The 18,416-nt window shown below is 42.5% G+C and overlaps 1 protein-coding gene across 7 annotated transcripts in view; it reads right to left on the bottom strand.

Annotated features, from left to right (window-relative positions):
* The window catches only part of Yeats2 (YEATS domain containing 2), an 85,663-nt gene that overhangs the window by 53,516 nt on the left and 13,731 nt on the right, over window positions 1-18,416 (bottom strand). For all 7 annotated transcript variants that reach the window (XR_010051611.1, XR_010051612.1, XR_010051613.1 and 4 more), the window contains exons 2-7: window positions 18,293-18,410; window positions 17,392-17,489; window positions 16,728-16,820; window positions 13,789-14,034; window positions 11,856-11,971; window positions 9,247-9,408 (exon numbers count right to left, since the gene is read on the bottom strand). Coding sequence is in view for 4 of the 7 variants with exons in the window: in XM_063261120.1 (XP_063117190.1) it covers window positions 9,247-9,408; window positions 11,856-11,971; window positions 13,789-14,034; window positions 16,728-16,820; window positions 17,392-17,489; window positions 18,293-18,392 (815 nt within the window). In the remaining 3 variants the exon portion in view is untranslated. The remainder of the gene's footprint in view (window positions 1-9,246; window positions 9,409-11,855; window positions 11,972-13,788; window positions 14,035-16,727; window positions 16,821-17,391; window positions 17,490-18,292; window positions 18,411-18,416) is intronic.

The raw sequence follows: 18,416 nt of genomic DNA, 5'->3' as shown, positions 1-18,416 counted from the left end.
GCTAAGGGTGGTCCTGACAACTAAATCAAGCATGTACAGACGCTTTTATGCAGAATCTACCCATGCTTTTCGGCAGATGTGATGTGATGAGACAATTCAAAGTACATGAAAAACATAGTTGTGTTTGATCTGAAAGTAAGATTAACCCCAGGTTTCAAGACGGCTACAACAGCCTCTCCTACTCGAATTCATTTTGATGCTCAACCCAGAAACAGCTTTGGAGTCTTATAAAGAACATAAAGAGCTATTACTAAATCTAGGTCAGATGTTAATAGCTTCATCCTACTTTATAATGGTTATGCCATGTCTGGAGTACTACATTCAATTCTACAAAGACTATTTTAAGAGAAATACAGAAACTGGAAGACTGTACAGCCCAGATGGCAAAGCAGCACAAGTCATGTGAGCAACAACTGAAACACATGTGGACATTTATCTTGGGAGACAGGAAGACTGATGGCTGCTTCCAAATATCTAAGCAGTCATCACATGGAGAAGTGTAACAATAACTCTCTGTGGTGTCACATGCACAGGTAAGCTTACTGCTTAGGAGTAAGAGGAAGTTTGATCTTAGCTCAACTTATTTAAAAACTTCCTGGGCTGGGGATATAGTTCAGCAGCAAAAAAAGCCTGCCTAACCAGCATGAAGTCATGACTTCCATCGCTGGTACCAAAAAAACCCCAAACAAAACGAAACAAAAACTTCCTGACAAACACAGAAAGGATCACTTATAATGAAACGGTCCATTTCATGAAATTAAATAATTTATTCATCATCAAGACCATGAAATAAACATTTGATGCCAGAAACTATGCCTGACCTTGGTGATACTGAGATGAGACAAAGTCCTAAGCATCAAGAAGCTCGAGGTCCCTGACCAGTAAGAATAGGAACAGCGGGGTGTGGCTGCACATGCTTGCAGTCTCAGCTACCCTGGGGGCTGAGGCAGTAGGATTCCAATTAGGAAGTAGTAGGATTTCAATTCAATGCCAGCCTGTCAGCTTGCCGAGACAAAACAAACCAAACAGAACCAAACAGAACTCAATAAAAATGCCTGGGACTGCAGCTCAGTAATAAAGTGTTTGCCAGCACACATGAGATTCTGGGTACCACAGCATCACAAAAAGAAGAAACAAGAAAGTCTAATAAGTAAACTACACATTGTTAAAAACATAGCCAATGATTTCTCCACCTTTAAAGTGAGATTCACACAAGCAAGAGTCTCTTTTAAAATAATATTTCAAAGTCATAACTTTGTCACCAATGCAGGATGACTCACTATGGGAAAGGTATGCTGCGTTAGGCTGTGAAAAACTGTTCAGATATATCACAATGGCCAGTTTATACAACATTCCCAGAGTGGCAAGGACTGGACTGAAAAGAACTAGTGGCTCTTGAAATGATGTTAAGTCCCCCAAATTTCATGAAACAAAGTTCAAATGTTATCAGCAAAGGACACTGCTGTAGTACAACAGGAAAAGATGGGAGTTTGGGCAATCTTTTCTTTGTACTCCCTCAGACCGTTACATCCAGCAGAGATTTGCCAACTTTTTGCCTGTAGTTAGTAAAGATTTCTGTTATGGTTTGAGTCTGGATGTCCCCCACAGCCTCATGCAGTCAAGAAGGCAGACTTCCAGAGTTTGTGAATGACTCAGGGCCCAACGCTGGGATAATGAGTGAGCCTGGCGAGAGCTATACCCAAGTGGGTGTGGCCTACATAAAATGTAAGGAACAGAAAGCCTTCTCCCCACGCTCCTCCCTTTCTGTTCTTGTTGCTTTTGCTGTTTTCTGCTGCCATGAAATGTTGCCCTCTCCCATGTGCCCCTCTGCCCTGGGGCCAGCTGATTATGGACTGAAATCTCCACAAACTGTGAGCTAAATACATCTTTCCTCTCTTATCTTTGGGCATTAGATATTTTCTCTTTATGAAGATGAGGATACTGCTTGTATCCACCTATAAAAATCTCATTGCCAAACTGGGTGTGGCAGTGCATGCCTGTAATCACAGCACTTGGGGAGCTAAAGCAGGAAGGCTGCCATGAGTTTGAGGCCCGCCTGAACTACATAGTAATAAGATCCTGTCTTAGAAAAACTAAACCAAATCATCTGAAACCAAACAAGTCTCATTTTGAAGCATTACACTTTCCAACCACCAACTTTTCCAGCTCCATTCCTTGGATCCCCCTAGCACTTGGAATTCTTGCCACATAAATTTTCACTATCCCTCTCTGCTCTCTTTCCTCAGTTTAAAGTCTACTGCAAAAACAACCTAGTCATTAAAGTGAGAAAGTCAATGAAGCACAAGACCATGGTTTCAAATGAATAGCCCACGCGAGGTCTGTAAGACTGAGTACTACAGGCGGAGACAAATGAATGCACTGGGCACTAAGGCTGGTTTTTTTTTTTTTTTTGCCTTTTTCCTTTTAATCGGTACCAGGGATCGAACTCACGACTGCCTGCTTACAAGGCAGGTGCTTATGCCGCTGAGCTAAATCCCCAGCCCCTCTAAAGCTGTTTTGAAAGAGGGGATTAGTGGGTAACTGCAACAAAGGAGAAGCAGGGCTTTCCCTAGACCAAGGTTTTTGTTAGGGAGAAGAGTGCAAAGTGGGCTGGAAACCACAAATACAACCCGGAGGCCACCTCCTGTCGCCAGACCCAGGGGTACCGGTGTGAGGAGACAGAACAGCCCCCACTTGGAAAGCAGTCTTGGGAGACAGCTATGCTAGATCCACGAGTTGGGAGTGAAGTGGTGTTCGGGTGGGGCAGAGGGTGCGGGAGATTCCCCAGAAGATTCGCCTGACAGCTCCACAGCACACAGGATGGTGTGCGTGGTATGCAGAGCCACAGAGACATACAGGATGCGGTGACACGGTGCATGTGGGCTCCACACAGCACAGATGAGACCAGCCCACCTTCGTAAACTAACAACCAGATCAAGTCAGGGTATATACAGGAAAAACATGATCCGGGCACTGCTGACAGGGGAAGGCTGCGGGAAACTCCGTACCACAGGTTTCTGCAATGGGAACTGAAAGGTTCTAGCCTGAGAATAAATTACTGTATGGTTATGGCGGTGGTCTAATGTGGCGGGGGGCCAAAGCAGGAACACCTACCACTTCCTGCTTCTTCCTCAGCCTTAACTGCATCTCCCCTGCCTGTCTGCATGGGAAGAAATCTCCAATCAGCTCCTCACGCCTCAGCAATGCCCACCTTAAGGGCCACCCCCAGTCAGAGGTTATATGTAGGTCCCATGCCCCACATTCCAGCAGAGAAAGCCTGGCCACTGGTGGTCATGAGCTCCTCTCCACGTCCTTGGAATAAAGGCTATTTTTACTTTATATTCTCTCTTTGATCGCGCCAAAAACTCTTTCATCATGTTGATGTGACTCACATGGCAGAGTGAGTGGCTCCTGGGGCCCCTCCCAGTTTGAGCCCCTTGCCTGAGATCCACCTTTTTCTTCCTCCGGGACAGTTTACTTGCCACCACTAATCTTCCTCACTGAACATGGGTGAGCTGCCGTCCTGCCATAGGTCTGGGGTTTTGGGTCTCCATCCCTTAGCAAGCTGGCAGCAGAACACCCATCCTGCTGTCCCCAACAGGGACACAAGTTTTCACACTCCTTAGGTGGCATGGCTTGAGGAAAACTGGTATTTTTGTTCCCTGGGACCCCGCCCCGCACTCTTCCTTGACCTGGTAGAGGAGAATGGGTGTTGGGACTGTGTCACACTTTCAAAACTGGTGACTACCCTTTTTGATAGATGTGACCCAGGACAGCTTCCACACTCCTTGCGGGGAGCTACAGTTCTTACGTCCCGAAGCAAAGTTGCTCTCTCAGCTCACTTATAACTAAGTCATGAGGACCACTTCCTGTCCCCTGAAAAACACACCTCCAAGGTTCATAACCTTGGGCTCTTGGCCTCTAGAAGGCTATGAAAACCAAAGCCATCTTTTATTTATGCTTTTGTCACAATGGTGGCAAGTTGGCAGAATCCTTCATTCTTAGGCCTTGTCACTTTGAGAATGCATCTTTCTCCCACTCTGTGTTCTGTAGTGGCCCAGGTACTTCTGGCTCTCGCTGCTCCCCCAGGATCTCCCTCCCTCCTCACAGGACCCCTCTGGATGAGGCGGCTCCTGTCTTTCCAGCCCCTCCCCTGCACCTCTCAGACCAAACCTGGCAGCCTTCTCAACCGAAGGTTTCTGTGACCCCAGTGCCGCCCTCTCCTCCTCTGTCACCCACTTCGGCTTCCAGTCCTTCCCTTAGCACCTCTCCCCGTCTCCAATTTCTCAATCCCCACTACCCGAGCCATCTGTTCTGTCGGAGGACTCTTTGTCCCCTTCCTCTGCATCGCCATTATCTCCGCCACTCACCAGACGTGGTCTCAGGCATTCTAGCCTTCTGGCAGGCCATATGTTCTCAGCTGCCATCTTGCGGCCCTCTGTCCACCATGTGACAGGGCACCGCCAACTTGCAATAGGTCTCAGGGTCAATGGCCACTCCCTTGTGATTCCTCCTGCGATCAACAGCAGGCATCCTGCTGCGGGTCACATGATGACGAGTCGCCGTGTTATGCTCACTATGCTGCCAGCAACAGGCCGCTGCGGGTCACAAGGTGACCTGCCAACAGCCTGCGTTTCCTTGTTGCATGGTGACGAGCAGCTGGTTTATAACCAATCATCAGATAATTGCCCCCACACGCCTGCCAGACGGTTGGCCACTTGGTGGCCATCTACTCCACAGCCTTCTCAGCCTCGATCTCTACTCCTTGGTGGCCATCTACTCCACAGCCTTCTCAGCCTCGATCTCTACTCCCACTTTAGGAACAAGCTGGCCCTGAAGGATTAGCTAATATTCATGTTCCTTTATTCCTCTCTGAGCTATCTTAGATTAGCCAAAAATTAGGTTCTTTTTCTGGTATTCTTATTTCAAGAGATCTCTATTAATTGATCTACAAAAAGGTTCCTACTGGTCTATTTATTATAGTTCAAATTGGCCAAACATATTTGAGCATACTCTGATTTTATAAGAAGGTTGTCAGTCTATACATCTGTTATCTGTTTGTCCATCTGCCTGCTCTGTAAACGGCTGTTTCCTTTTATTTGAGCTCAATAATTTTTCCTCCTCTTTTACATTTTCAGATCATTTAATCAAGATTATCTGGCTTATAGATTTAAAAAAACATGCTTCCACCTAGGTTGCCAGCTGGTCAGAATGATGCTAAAATTGGTTAAACAAAATCCCTTGGGGTGAGGAGACACTGAACAGGACTTCAATTGATAAACAAGAAAGTAGACACCTGGTAACTTTAACCAGCTCTTGTTCATTAATTGGAAGCCCCAATAATCTACATAGCTTTATGGGAGACACGCCTTCAAATATAAAATTGGGATTGTTTATGATGATAAGTGTTTTCTTTCAGATCCAGACATCTGTCTTTTTCTTGTGCTCCAGCCAGGAAATTCAGGACAGACCAACATAAGATCACCAAATGATAGTTTTTAAACAAAAATTTATATAATGTATATGTTATAATTAGAGATGCTTAAATAGTGAGCAATCCAAACAATGTCACCAGTTTCTTCAGTGCTCAAATGTTAAAACATGCATGGTTAATAGAAAATAGTAGTTCCATTTAATGTTCTATGTTAAGCTTACTGCGTTTACTGCACTGTACTGTTACCAATCTTCTAGATGTTCAACAACTGAAATTAAGATAATTATAAATCTTTTGCTGGGATTCATCAGATCTTTTCCAAAAAAGGTTATATGATTCATACTGGGGCCATAATTAACTATACTCAACTGGTATTAAATGACACCACAGCTGATCTCTCTCCTAAATAAAAAGATAAAATTAATAAAACAGGCCATCCTCCAAGAATCAGATGGCATTAGACATTCTAACAGCACAGGAGATACTTTTACAATTGTAAAACCTAAATGTGTGTAATGACAAATGAATGACATGTCAGACTTTAAAATTCCCTGGACCTTATCCTTATCCTCCTTTTCGGAAGCCATTACTAAAGCTATAATCATAAATACCCTGTTGATTGTATTATTTGACTCCTGAATACTTAATTGATTCTTTGCCTTTGTCTCCTTTAGACTTAAAGCTGTACACCTACCCAAGATAAAAACCAGATGGCTTATGACTGTGGAGGAGACAGATACCTTCCACTGTGGGCCAGATCCCAAGACAAAAGGCTAAACTTGGCCCTCAAACCCCACAGGGAGACCTTCTTAATATGGCTTTTCATGTTTTCAACAACAGAGATCAAAAAGAAAAATAACAATCTGATCTTTTAGCAGTGACACTTGGAGCTCTGAGACAGGTAAACCAAGACAAGGGGGAGCTGCCAGAGCCCCTCCCAGACCATGCCTCAAGTACAACAAAAAGAACATTGGGCAAGAGAGTGCCCCAACCCCGGTGTTATTCTGGGGTCTTGCCTCTATTGCAATCTCAAAGGTCATTAAAAAAGCGACTGTCTAGCCACCTGAGAGCAGATAAGCCATCCTCTAACTCCTTGCCTTCATAGGGGATCTCATCACCACTGGATTCATTGCTGACTGATCTATTCAAACTTGCTGCTGAAGACTGACGGGGCTCGGGGCTCACAGCCCTCCATTAAGGTATCCTGCTCAGAGCCCGAAGTCCCACCAGAGATCTCAACTAAGACATTCTCTGTACTTGTGGACACAGAGGCCATATACAGTGTTCTTCCTAAGTTTTCAGGCCACTATATTAAGTCTGTAGCCTGTATAGTGGGTGTTGACAGCCAACCTATGCAGCCTTTGCAGACAGGGCCTATTTCATGCAGGTTCCAGACTTCCTTCTTCTCTGGACAATGCCATAGTTTGAGATAACTCCAATCCCACCTGTGCTATCCATGCCACGCCTACTTTAATTCATCTCAGGGATCCTTCAATTTTTCCTTGTGTTCCCCAATTCCCAAAGCTCCCAAACATTTACAGGGACTTAAACCTATAATTGAGCGCCTTTTAGACAATGGTTTTTTCTTTTTTTTTTTTTTTTGTCTTTTTCCTTTTTATCGGTACCGGGGATCGAACTCACGACTGCCTGCTTGCAAGGCAGGCGCTTATGCCGCTGTGCTAAATCCCCAGCCCCTAGACAATGGTTTTCTTAAACCTATTCACCCTATGGTACTCCTATTCTTCCAGTACTCAAACCTGATGGGTATTATCTAGTGTAGAATCTTGGAGTAATCAATAATGCCATTACCCCAATCCACCCACTGGTGCCAAACCCTTATACCATGCTCTCTCACATCCCTCCCTACCACTCACTGTACAGTCATAGATCTTAAAAATGCCTTTTTTATTCCATTGTGTTTGTGCAGACTGACCCAGACCCTCTGTGGTCTCAGTAACTTACACCTGTCATCTCTATAGTAAAATCTCTCTTCAGGGACACATACCACCCCCTTCCTTTCCTATTCATCAATTTCACACACATGCCCTCCCACAAATCTCTCAAATATCTTCTTACTGTTGTTTGTTTTTTTTCAGGATAGATAAAAGCCTTTCCCACAACCAGGGAGACTGTGGATATACTTACTAAAGTCCTGTTACATAAAATCATCCAAGGATTATAACCAAGGTGGAGCAACCCCTACCTATCTTCTTGGCAACCCCAACAGCAGTCAAAGTTGCTGGACTCCCATCCTGGTTTCACATCACTCAAGACAAGCAGTGCCCTCCCCACCCTAAACCTAACCATTCTGAGTGGTCATCTCATCTTCTATTGTCCACTCATCTCTGACTCACCAAGGTCTCACAGTCCCAACTCTCAGGCTAAGTCATGTTTTGTTACCCTATTTGGTTCCTGAACCCTTACATTCTATTAGTTAAATTTTTCACTATATCTTAGTTCTTTCCACCCACAGCTGTTTAGTTAAACATGAGATCCCTGTGGGTTTAGGTTCTTAGCTCCCTTACGGTGACATAGCCAAGTCCCTCTCCACACCTCTTATTCTTTCCAGTTCAACACCTGGACCAGAGACAAGCCCTACCTACCTACACTTTTAACTGTTACCCTTTCAGATGGGGGAATAACTATCTCTCATAACTTCACTCCTAACCCTGCACTGATTTTTCAGAATACTATCTCACCGTGCTAATGATTCTACCTCACCATGGTCCTGATGAAATGACATATCTAAATCAAAGGCACCTTTCCTTCTACCTCACCTGGGTCCTTAAATATGATAGTGGCCTTCCTCCTCGTATCACCTTGTCTTTGTTTTTCTAGTCTAAGACGTAGGCATTCACCAATTGTCCTGGCTGAAACACTTGGTACCAGCTTCTACATGGGCATCAACCATCATCCTGTCAACCTTCCTAAATCCCAATACGGTGCCCCCCTTTTCAGCAGGAAGTAGTAAAGAAAGGACTTCACCCTTTTCCTAACAATACAAAGACGAGGATGAATGGTTCTTGTCCTAGTATAAATCACTGTAAGGTTTTGGTGGTGGTCTAACCTCGCAGAAAGCCAAAACAGGACCGCCTACCACTTCCTGCTTCTTCCTCAGCCTTAATTGCAACTCCCCTGCCTGTTCGTGTGTGAAGAAAGTTCCAATCTGCTCCTCATGCCTCATTAATGCCCACCCTAAGCGTCACTTCCTGTCAGAGGTTATACATATATCCCATGCCCCACGTTCTGGCCAGAGAAAGCCTGGCTGCCAGTGGTCATGGGCTTCTCTCCACATCCTTAGAATAAAGGCTATTTTTACTTTGTATTCTCTCTTTTACCACGCCGAGAATTCTTTTATTAACCACGTGTAACTACTGCACTCTCTCTGGTGTGAGAAACAGAAAATGTAAGAACCAAAATGTGCAAAGAAATCATGAAATCAGGAAGAAAATGTTCAAAAGGAAAGGGGACCTGAGGAGGTGGAGGGGAAAAGGAAAGAAGGGGAAAAAATTCTGTTATTAACTCCATTATACATAATAAATGGCGAAATTGTGTATGTCTCTCTATCAATGTAAACAGAGTATTCACAGAGGGGAGCAATAAGCTAAAGTAATCAGTATGGTGACAAATCTGACAGTGATAGTGCCTGCTCCCGGAGACTAATGTGCAAGAGAAAAGCAGAGCCAACCATGAGCCAACACTAGGTCAGTTATTAATAATACAAGAATTCCCACGCCATGTTGTGAAGCAAGATCACTTTGTCACGTGTCAGTGACTCTGCTTCTGAGGCTGCACAGATCGAGTACACTTACCTAACTTCCACAAGGTCGTTTGGTTTATAGCTGGGATGAAGGAAGAACCACACTTTTTTGACAAAATGATTAATGCTGGGTTCACGGCGAGACCCTCGCACATACACCATCCACTTATGGGTTGACTGGTCATTTTCTTCTCTCTTATCTGGCGGGATATACCTGGAGGAAAGAAAAGAACAAGAAAGGACATTGAATTCTTTTTTCCTTCAAAAATCTAATAATGGTAATAATAAACTCCCATTTAAAACAAGATTAAAATTCCAGCAATATTTAACAACTGTAATACCTAACCAAAGAAGCCAGGTGAGGTGGCACACGCCTGTGATCCCAGGGGAGGCTGAGGTAGAAGGATCATTGTGAGTTCAAAGCTGGCCTAAACTACACAGTAAGACCCTGTTTTAACCAAAAAACATGGCCAGGTGTGGTGGTGCACACCTGTAATCCCAACACCTGGGAGGCTGAGGCAGGAGGATCACAGTGAATTCGAAGCTGGTCACTGAACTACATGAGATCCTGTCTCAAAAAAAAAAAAAAAAAAAAAAAAAAAAACCCAACAAGACAAAACATACACAAAAAACAACAAAACAAAGCAAAACAAAGAGTCTCTGTAATCATTTCATGTTTTCTTTCTAGAATGGTTTTTTTGGATATTTTAAGTCTGAAAGGTACTACCCAAAAGTTTGTTTTGTTTTCTGATTATCAGTCTGAGATTAAAAGAAAAAAATCCAACTTGTTTTTCCTGTCAAGTGAGTATGTGAGGTGGAAATGAACTGGCATAGTTTTATTCTTGGGTTATGGAGCCTGTAGTCCTGGGTTGATTTCAATAAGATTTCGGGGGGTAGCACACGGGGCTTTCTGGTGCAGAAGCAGCACTACCCAGAGCTGCACCACTCCCAGGGAGCCGTGCCCGAAGCTTTGGCCACCATGGAACCAGCTTGTGAGGCCCTGACCCTAAGGCAACTTAACTACTGTCATCTCAAATCTTTTATTTTCAATAACTGAGTCTAAACACAATTTTCAAGGCTATAATGATTTATTTACCAGTCAAATGTTTACTAAACATCAAGCACTATCAGGCAAAAACCAAAACCTAGTTCCTACACTAGAGTGATTCTAGAAAAAAAACACAAACTAGGAAATAACATAAAAATGACAAAAAACATACTTAATGAAAGCATCTACAAATAAAAACCTCATAAAGAAATTAGTTAAAACTGCTAATGTTTAAAATCTTGGCCACTATGACCAACTTTTTTCTAACAACTTAATCCCTTCTATATATCTGTATCCACACTAAATATTTCATAGCATAATATTCCAATTAAAACATCCAACCCCAGACATTAGACAACTATGAAGACAGCTTGAGAACACACTGTTAGACACAGCTCTCTACTGCCTTCAAAACCTGCTCTGCAAACTGGATGAGGTGGTACATGCCTGTAATCCCAGCACTTGGGAGGCTGAGGCAGGAAGATTACTGAGTTCGAGACCAGCCTGGGCTACAAAGTAAGCTCAAGGTCAGCCTGAATGGCATAGTGAGACCTTGTCTCAAAAAAATTAAGAAAAAAACCTGTTCTGCACCCTTCTGTTTCACCTTTTAAATACTTTGGTTTGGGCAGGCAAATCAGCGTTTTTAGGAACTAGCTAAGGCCCTTATGACAGAATGGGGTTAGAAGTCTAAAGTTCCTCTGAATCTACAGCCCCGATAGAGCATGTGTGCAAGCGTTCAGGTCTCTGAAAGCCTTACCAGGTACAATTCTATTCTAAGTCAAAGACTGGCAGACAGACACACTAACCAGGGTCTCCAGTCTTTGGGTCCTGGTTTATAAGGTTGGGAAAACTATTCCGTGTGGCCTTTTCTTACTGCGATACAAGGATACTGGAAAGTGTTTATGCCCAAGTGTTTGCGTGGAGGGATGACTGCAAATGAGTCTCAGGCCACGATGATTTGTAAGAGTCAAACCTCTCTGACTCCCTTTCAGGGTCACTAACAGGACTTTTAGATTTTTAAAGACAGGGAGAAAAAAGAAATCCCATTTCAAGACAAAATGAAATAAAAGCAATCTACCAACCAAACCCAAAATAACAAAAAATAACCAGTAAGTGGATTCCCAGGGAGAATAATCTGGAATGCGTAAGGTTTCTTTTTATCTATGTGAAAAACATCCCTTTTAAGTAGCATCTGTTACAAACTTCGCATGAAAATGCAAGGTGATGGCACTGCCTCTTCTCCAGTGACCCCCTGGGCCCACATCTCCCCTGACTCCTGGCTGCAGTGTGAAACAGAAGCAGAGACAGAGCGGCACGGCAGAGGGACTGCCCTGGGAAACCCAGCAGACCCAGATTCCAAGTGTCTCTGCTTACTCTAAGTCAGTCTCCAGACCATGGGTTCCTTTTGAAACAATCAAGAGCTTAGGAAAATGCACTCCTGAGGCCGTGGACTACTGAAATACTGCAGCAAGGAGTTGTGACATGTTCACCACAGGGCGTAATTTGTGTCTCACCCCAGGGCAGCTTGAAACCACTCAGTGGTACAGGCTGAGGGGACACAGCAGTGCCGAAGTTTAATATAAATGGACAGCAGAGATTCAACCAATACTCACTTGGACACATTGCCTACTACTATGGTTTTCTTCACAAAAAGCCGTGAAGTCTCATCTCCTGTGAGATCAGTGTCCCGCTGCTCTGTTTTACGGGAACCAGTAACACTGGAAGTATCCTGAAACAAATCATAATCAATGACAACTTTTATTTTAAACAACTGTCTTTTTTTTTTTTTTTTTTTTTGGTATGGGGAATCGAGTTCAAGCCCAGCCTAAACTACACAGCAAGACCCTGTCTCAAAAATTGAAACATAGCTGCGTGGGGTGGCACATTCCTGTAATCCCAGCACTTGGGAGACTGAGGCAGGAAGATCACTGCAAGTTTGAGACCAGCCTGGGCTATAAAGGGAGCCCAAGGCCAGCCTGAACCACAAAGCAAGACTGTTTCTCAAAAAGACCACCCCCCCCCAAAAAATCAAAATATAGTTTTAACAAGAATACAAATAAAGTGATTAAAGGTCAGAATATAGTGACAGACCATTGGGGAACAAATCCTGGCCTTCCATGACTAATATGTAATCTTAGATAATGACACTCTCTGCCTCAATTCCCTTACACAGTGTTAATATGTTACTAATACCTACTTTATGACTGTTTTGTATAGTTTCCAGAAAAGAGCTAGGGGCACAATAAGCACTAAACGTTTGTAATATAAATATATAAATGACCACATGTAAGTTTTTAAATCTCATGACTAGTATACATGATCTAAATTGGTTTTTTTTTACAGAAGAAAAACGGTTACAAGAGTTGCTGAGAAATAATTCTAGAAAAACATAAGCAAATTCAAACATTAAGAATGCTAAATTTTTAGCTGGGAATGATGGTGAACATATAATGCCAGCACTAAGGCTGAGGCAGGAGGAACCTGAGTTTAAGGCCAGCCTGGGCTACACAGCAAGTTCAGGCTACACACCAGTCTGAACTACACTGTAACACCTTGTCTTGAGAAAAAACAAGAAAGATTTAATTTTTAACTATCAATACCATGAATGCTTTAGAAAAGTTATTTTCTTTTTTATCTTTTTGTACTTCACAATTTCTTTTCTTTTCTTTCTTTCTTTTTTTTTTCCCTTTGGTGGTACCAGGAATTGAACTCAGGACCTGGCACTTGCCAGGCAGGTGCTATGCTGCTGAGCTTATCTCCAGCCTCATATTTCACAATTTTTAACAATGAACACATATGAATTTACAATGAGAAAAAATTTTAAAAAACTTTTTAAGGAAAACATTCAAATATTTGATGCCTAACTATATAGAAATCAAGCTGGAAATATGCTCCATTCCAGAATACGAGGCTGAGGAAAGCCAGGGGTCTAATGCAGTAATGACTGCATAGCCAAAACAGCCTGAGCAGGAAAATGCAAGTTCACAGGCTGACAGGACCAAACCCTAATAACTGATTTTGCATTCTTTTTATTATTGGTCTAACTTCCTCCAGCTCCTACAGCACCCTAGTTTCACAGAGCAAATGGCTTAAGAGCCAGTTGAAAGAATAAACAGTCTGGGTACAGTATTGTGTGCCTACAATCCTAGCACTCAGTAGGCTGAGGCAGGAAGATTGCTGCAAATTCCAGGCCAGCATGGGGTACTGGGCTGCATAGTGACAGCCTGTCTCAAAAAAAAAGAAAAAAGGGATAAACAAGAGAGCAGGAAGGACTCTGATAAGGCACTGAGCTGAAGAGTCCTTTCATGCAAATAAGGACAACAACCAGGAGCTGCCTATACATGGGAGCCTTAATCTCTAAAATTAGAGACAGGTTTAATTCAAAATTCTGATACTATTGGACACTTACAACTGGAACTTATCAAGACTCAGTTTCCCTATTCTAAAAGCAAAACATCCTGCCTTCCTAGATTACCTGTGAAGTTAAATCGAACAAGTATTAGTTCCCTTCTATGACTCCCGCCCCGCCCATTCCACCAACTTTACCCTTCCAGCATTTCGGCGTGGCCTCTGCTCCAAGCTGTTTGAGAGTCTCTCCTCCATATCCATAGTGCTGTTATTATCTTTGTCAGATAAGAAGTCATTGTGTTGTGATAAAGAATCACTTTCTGAATGATTAGCCGATGGTGTTTCTGATCTCTGATTGGTAGGGGATGATGACCTAGATGGTGATTCCAAAAATTTCTTGATAGCAGGATGATTAAAAACCATTGTATCACATGTCTTGGCTCCCTAGAAGAAAAAAAAACAAAAGCAAGCAAACTTTAACCCAACTCACCAAAAGCAAGCAAAAACATTTAGCTATGGCAGGATCAAGACCCTTCAAAAACTTCCCACATTGAGCCGGGCGTGGTGGCTCATGTCTGTAATCCCAGCACTTGGAGCTGAGGCAGGAGGTTCGCTGGGGGTTCGAGACCAGCCTGGGCTACAAAGTGAGCTCAAGGCCAGCCTGAATTGCATAGAGAGACCCTGTCTCAAAAAGACAAGAAGAAAAAAAAAACTTCCCACACTCATAAAGTGAAATCCAAACCTCTTAAAATCTGCACCATCATCAACAACAGCAAAAAACTAGAATGATGATTAGGCCACATTTCCAACACTAAAAGCAAAAGATGTGGAGCCTTCTGAAGATAAATGAGAAATACAGCTTACGGAATGGACTTTAAAACCATTAAGTTTCAAACAATTTCACACAAACACATCAACTATTCTAAACAAAACATCCTTGTTAGAAATACAGTATACAACAGGGGTGGCAAACCTACGGTACATGTGCCACAGTGGGCACACAGAGCCCTCTCGGTCAGCCGGCAAGCCAGGTGTGCGAGTGGCTTTTTGTAAACTAAACGTCAGTGTTCAGGGTAACTGCAGTGCTGGCACTTTGTCATAAATGAGTGGGTTCTCAGCTGCAGTTTGAGCACTTGGTCCCAAAAAGGTTCGTATCAGTGGCATATAGAAGCCTCGGGCAGTTTCTACAGATTAATTACTTCCAGCCAAAATCTGATGTGTCCATCTTCATGTCATACGCCATAGTCATGCTCCTAGGAAGCCTACCTTTTGGAATGGTATTAAGAATTAAAATTGCATTAAAACTATTTTAATGAAAAGGAAAGATCTGTGTTAACAGCAACAAATTTCTTAAGTTTCAACAATAAAGGTTTCTGAAAGCCATGCTGTTATTGTGAGCTAAAAATAAAAAGCTGATCATAAGAGCAAACCTAAATACCCTTGAATAAATCCTGATCAGGACACAGCAGGATAAACCTAGAACATTTCTAGCACTAGAACATTTCTAGTGAAAAACATGGATCAGGCCTGCTAATGGTACAGCAACAAAACATTCAGCGAATAAGCAGTTCTGGCTGCCTACAATTCATCTTATGTCATGCAAATTCGAGCTCTCAAAGGCCATTCCACTGAACCCAACATTGAGCTACACAAAACATAGCATCAGAATCTGTCTTAGGTTGAATAGTGTCTTTCCAAAATTCACACCCACTCAGAGTGTAAGAAAGCGACTTTATTCAGTAACAGGCCCAGGGCGGGGCTCAGAGGCAGATTATGTGCTGAGAGGCACAGAGGTCTTAGGTTCAGTCCCTAGCACCAAAGGCAGGGGTCTTTTACAAATGTAATCAGGTTAAAATGAAGTCATTCTGGACAGTAGGAAACCCTACTCCAAGACATCCTTAAAAGACAGCAACTTAAGACACAAAAGATTCAGAAAAGGCACACAGAAAGAAAATATCCATGCAGAGTAAGAGGCAAAAGTCACAGCAATGTAGCAGCTAGTGAAAGGTAAGAGGACTCTTCTCCAGGGCCTTAAGTGGGAACATTGCACTGCTGACACTTTTATTCTGGACTTCCAGCTACCAGGGCTGTGAAGTAATATGTCCTTGTTGTTTTGTCACCAAGCTTGGGGTAATTTGTTATGGGAACCCTAGGAGATGAATGTAGATCCTAATGGGCATTACAGGAAGCTAAGGAAGATCACAAGTTCGAACCCTACCTGGCAACTTAGTGGTTTAGAGTGATGTGTCTCAAAAAATAAAAAGGACTGGAGTGGTAGCTCAGCTTAAAAGCCCTGGGTTTAACTGAAAGACAGACAGACAGGCAAATATAGAGACAAGACAGAAAAGAGACAGAGACAGACAGACACAGAGAGAGAGAAACAAAGGAACAAACAACCAAATATAACCCACAGACCTTGATGAATACTGGTCTTAAAAAAAAATCTTAAAAGGTTTTGGGAGCCACTAGGAAAATATGAATTTGGACTGGTTAACAAATAATAGAAAATGGTTTGCTTGGATATTATTTTATTACAAGGAAGTTATCTTTTTTTTAGAAAATGCATGCTTGCATGCTTCAATAATTAGAACTGAACTATAATGACACCTGGAAGTTTCTTGCAAATGTATTAAAGAAAAGTAAGAGAAAATAGGGCAAATGTCAAAGTTGTTGAGTCTTAAGTGGTACACAAACAGGTGCTTATTTAATACCCTTTTCTGTGCATTTGGATTCTGTCATAAAAATGCAGGACTTGCAGAACAAGGTAAATCAGAAACCAAAAACTGCCATGACTGGAGTAGAAGGTAGGAGGAAACAGCATCGTCTATGACTTCCTCCAGAGCAGGCCACAGTCAGGTGTACGGCAGCTGAGCATGTCTCAGGAGGACTCACTCACCCCGCATCTCTATGGCCATGCATAATGCTAACAATCAGGAGGAAAAAAAATTAGTAAGAACCAGAAAAATGTGACTCCGGGCCACTGATGACAGAGAGATGACCGAAGGACCACAGGTGAACCCAATGCTCAATAGAGAAGATTGTGCATTTCCCTAGAAAGGCAGCCTGGGCTTTCTGAAGCCCATGATGCAAAACAAATATAGCAGCTAGGAAAATGACTGGTTGCAGGGAATACTTACCTCAGAAACTTTCAGAAGACCCGCAGAAGCATAGTAATTTGCTACAATGCAGGCTCGAAGTTTATCCATCATCCTCCGCGCTTCAATCAGCCGCTAAAAACAAGTGTTAACTCATTACTTTAAAATACCACAACTGCAAACTACAGCAATTCACAAAGTAAGAATGCGAATGAAGAAAAAAAGTTCAATTTCTCTAAAAGAAAATCTCAACTTCTCTAGTAAAAAAAACGCAAAGAAAAAATGACATTTCTGATTTATCAGACTGGCAAAGATTTAAAAGACAAAAATGTGATGTAAGGTATGAAGACACTCTAACACGTATTTGTAGTGTACATGTATAATCCCAGCACTGGGAGGCTGAGACAAGAAGATTGCAAGATCAGATAGGATTATAGTGAAATTCTGTCTCAAAAACCGAAACAACAGTAAGTATACCTGATTCATTAGACATATCCACAAGGATACTGAGCACAAGAGCAGAGGGACTGACTGTGTTTGGGGATGGAATTTAAGGGGTTTTGTTATTTTTCCCCTTAATTTTTGTTAAAAATATTTGCTTCCCTAAAAAGCTGTTTTTTTTTGTTTTTTTTTTTTTTTTAAAGAACAGCAAAGGCAAATCATGACTGTCTCAAAAGACTGCTTTTTCAATATATTATCACTGTACCTGGTCAATAACTTCAATCTCATGTTCTTTATTCTTCATCTCAAGAGCAAACTGTTCTTTGATAATAGTCTCAATCTTCTGCACAGCAGCATCTCGAGCTACAAAGAACACAAAGCACAAAGTCCTAATTAATCCACAGTTGTCCCAATATAAATCATCAAGCATAAGAAACCCAAGAAATAGTAATTGTAGAGCAGAGAAACCTAGTAGGCAAACCTTCACCCGAGGGATGGGAAGTTAAAACCACTCCTCCTGGGAACAAGCTAACCTCATGCGCTTTCGGACGTGATGCACTAAGACCTCTGCATCACTGATATTCTTGCCACAAGTGCCAATGCATAACAAGAGAGATGTGCACCTGTAATCTTAGCTACATGGGAGGCTGAGGCAGATGGTCCTCAAGTTTGAGGCCAGCCAGGGCAATTTAGTAAGTCTGTTCCCAAAATAAAACATAAGACCAAACATACAACAAGAGGATTGGAGATACAGCCCAGTGGCAGAGTGCTTGCCTAGTGTGTGTTAGGCTTTGGGTTCATCCCTAGCACTGCACTGCTCACAATGAAACATTAGATGAAATCAGTATGACGGACATTCTACAAAATAACTAGCTTGGACCACTGAAATATTAAAAGTCAAAGGGGCCGGGGATGTAGTTCAGCAGCCCAAGTGCCTGCCCAACAAGTGCGAGGTTATGAGTTCGATCTTCGGTACCAAAAAAACAAAACAAACAAAAAAGAAATATTAAAAGTCTAGAAAGACAGCCAGCTGTGCATATGCTACCTGACTGTCATCCCAGCACTCACGGGCTGAGACAAGAGGAAATTTATCCCAATTCCTATAAATCTAAGAATAGAGGCAAATATCAACAAAGTAATAATTTCCTAAGATGGTTAATTTCTACCTGAATTCTCAATTGCTTTATGCCGCTTATTTGGAAGAGCCACAGATACATCCTCATAATCGGGGTCGGTTTCTTTGATTGTTCGCTTGATGCCAGACATGATGACCTTCAGTCTTAACTGTGA

Source organism: Cavia porcellus, unplaced genomic scaffold, assembly GCF_034190915.1.
Source record: "Cavia porcellus strain 051 isolate PalLab524CR breed Dunkin Hartley unplaced genomic scaffold, mCavPor4.1 scaffold_14, whole genome shotgun sequence".
Taxonomy (NCBI): Eukaryota; Metazoa; Chordata; class Mammalia; order Rodentia; family Caviidae; genus Cavia; species Cavia porcellus.
The sequence above is the reverse complement of the archived record's forward strand: the minus strand, read 5'-3'. Positions and strand labels throughout refer to the sequence as shown.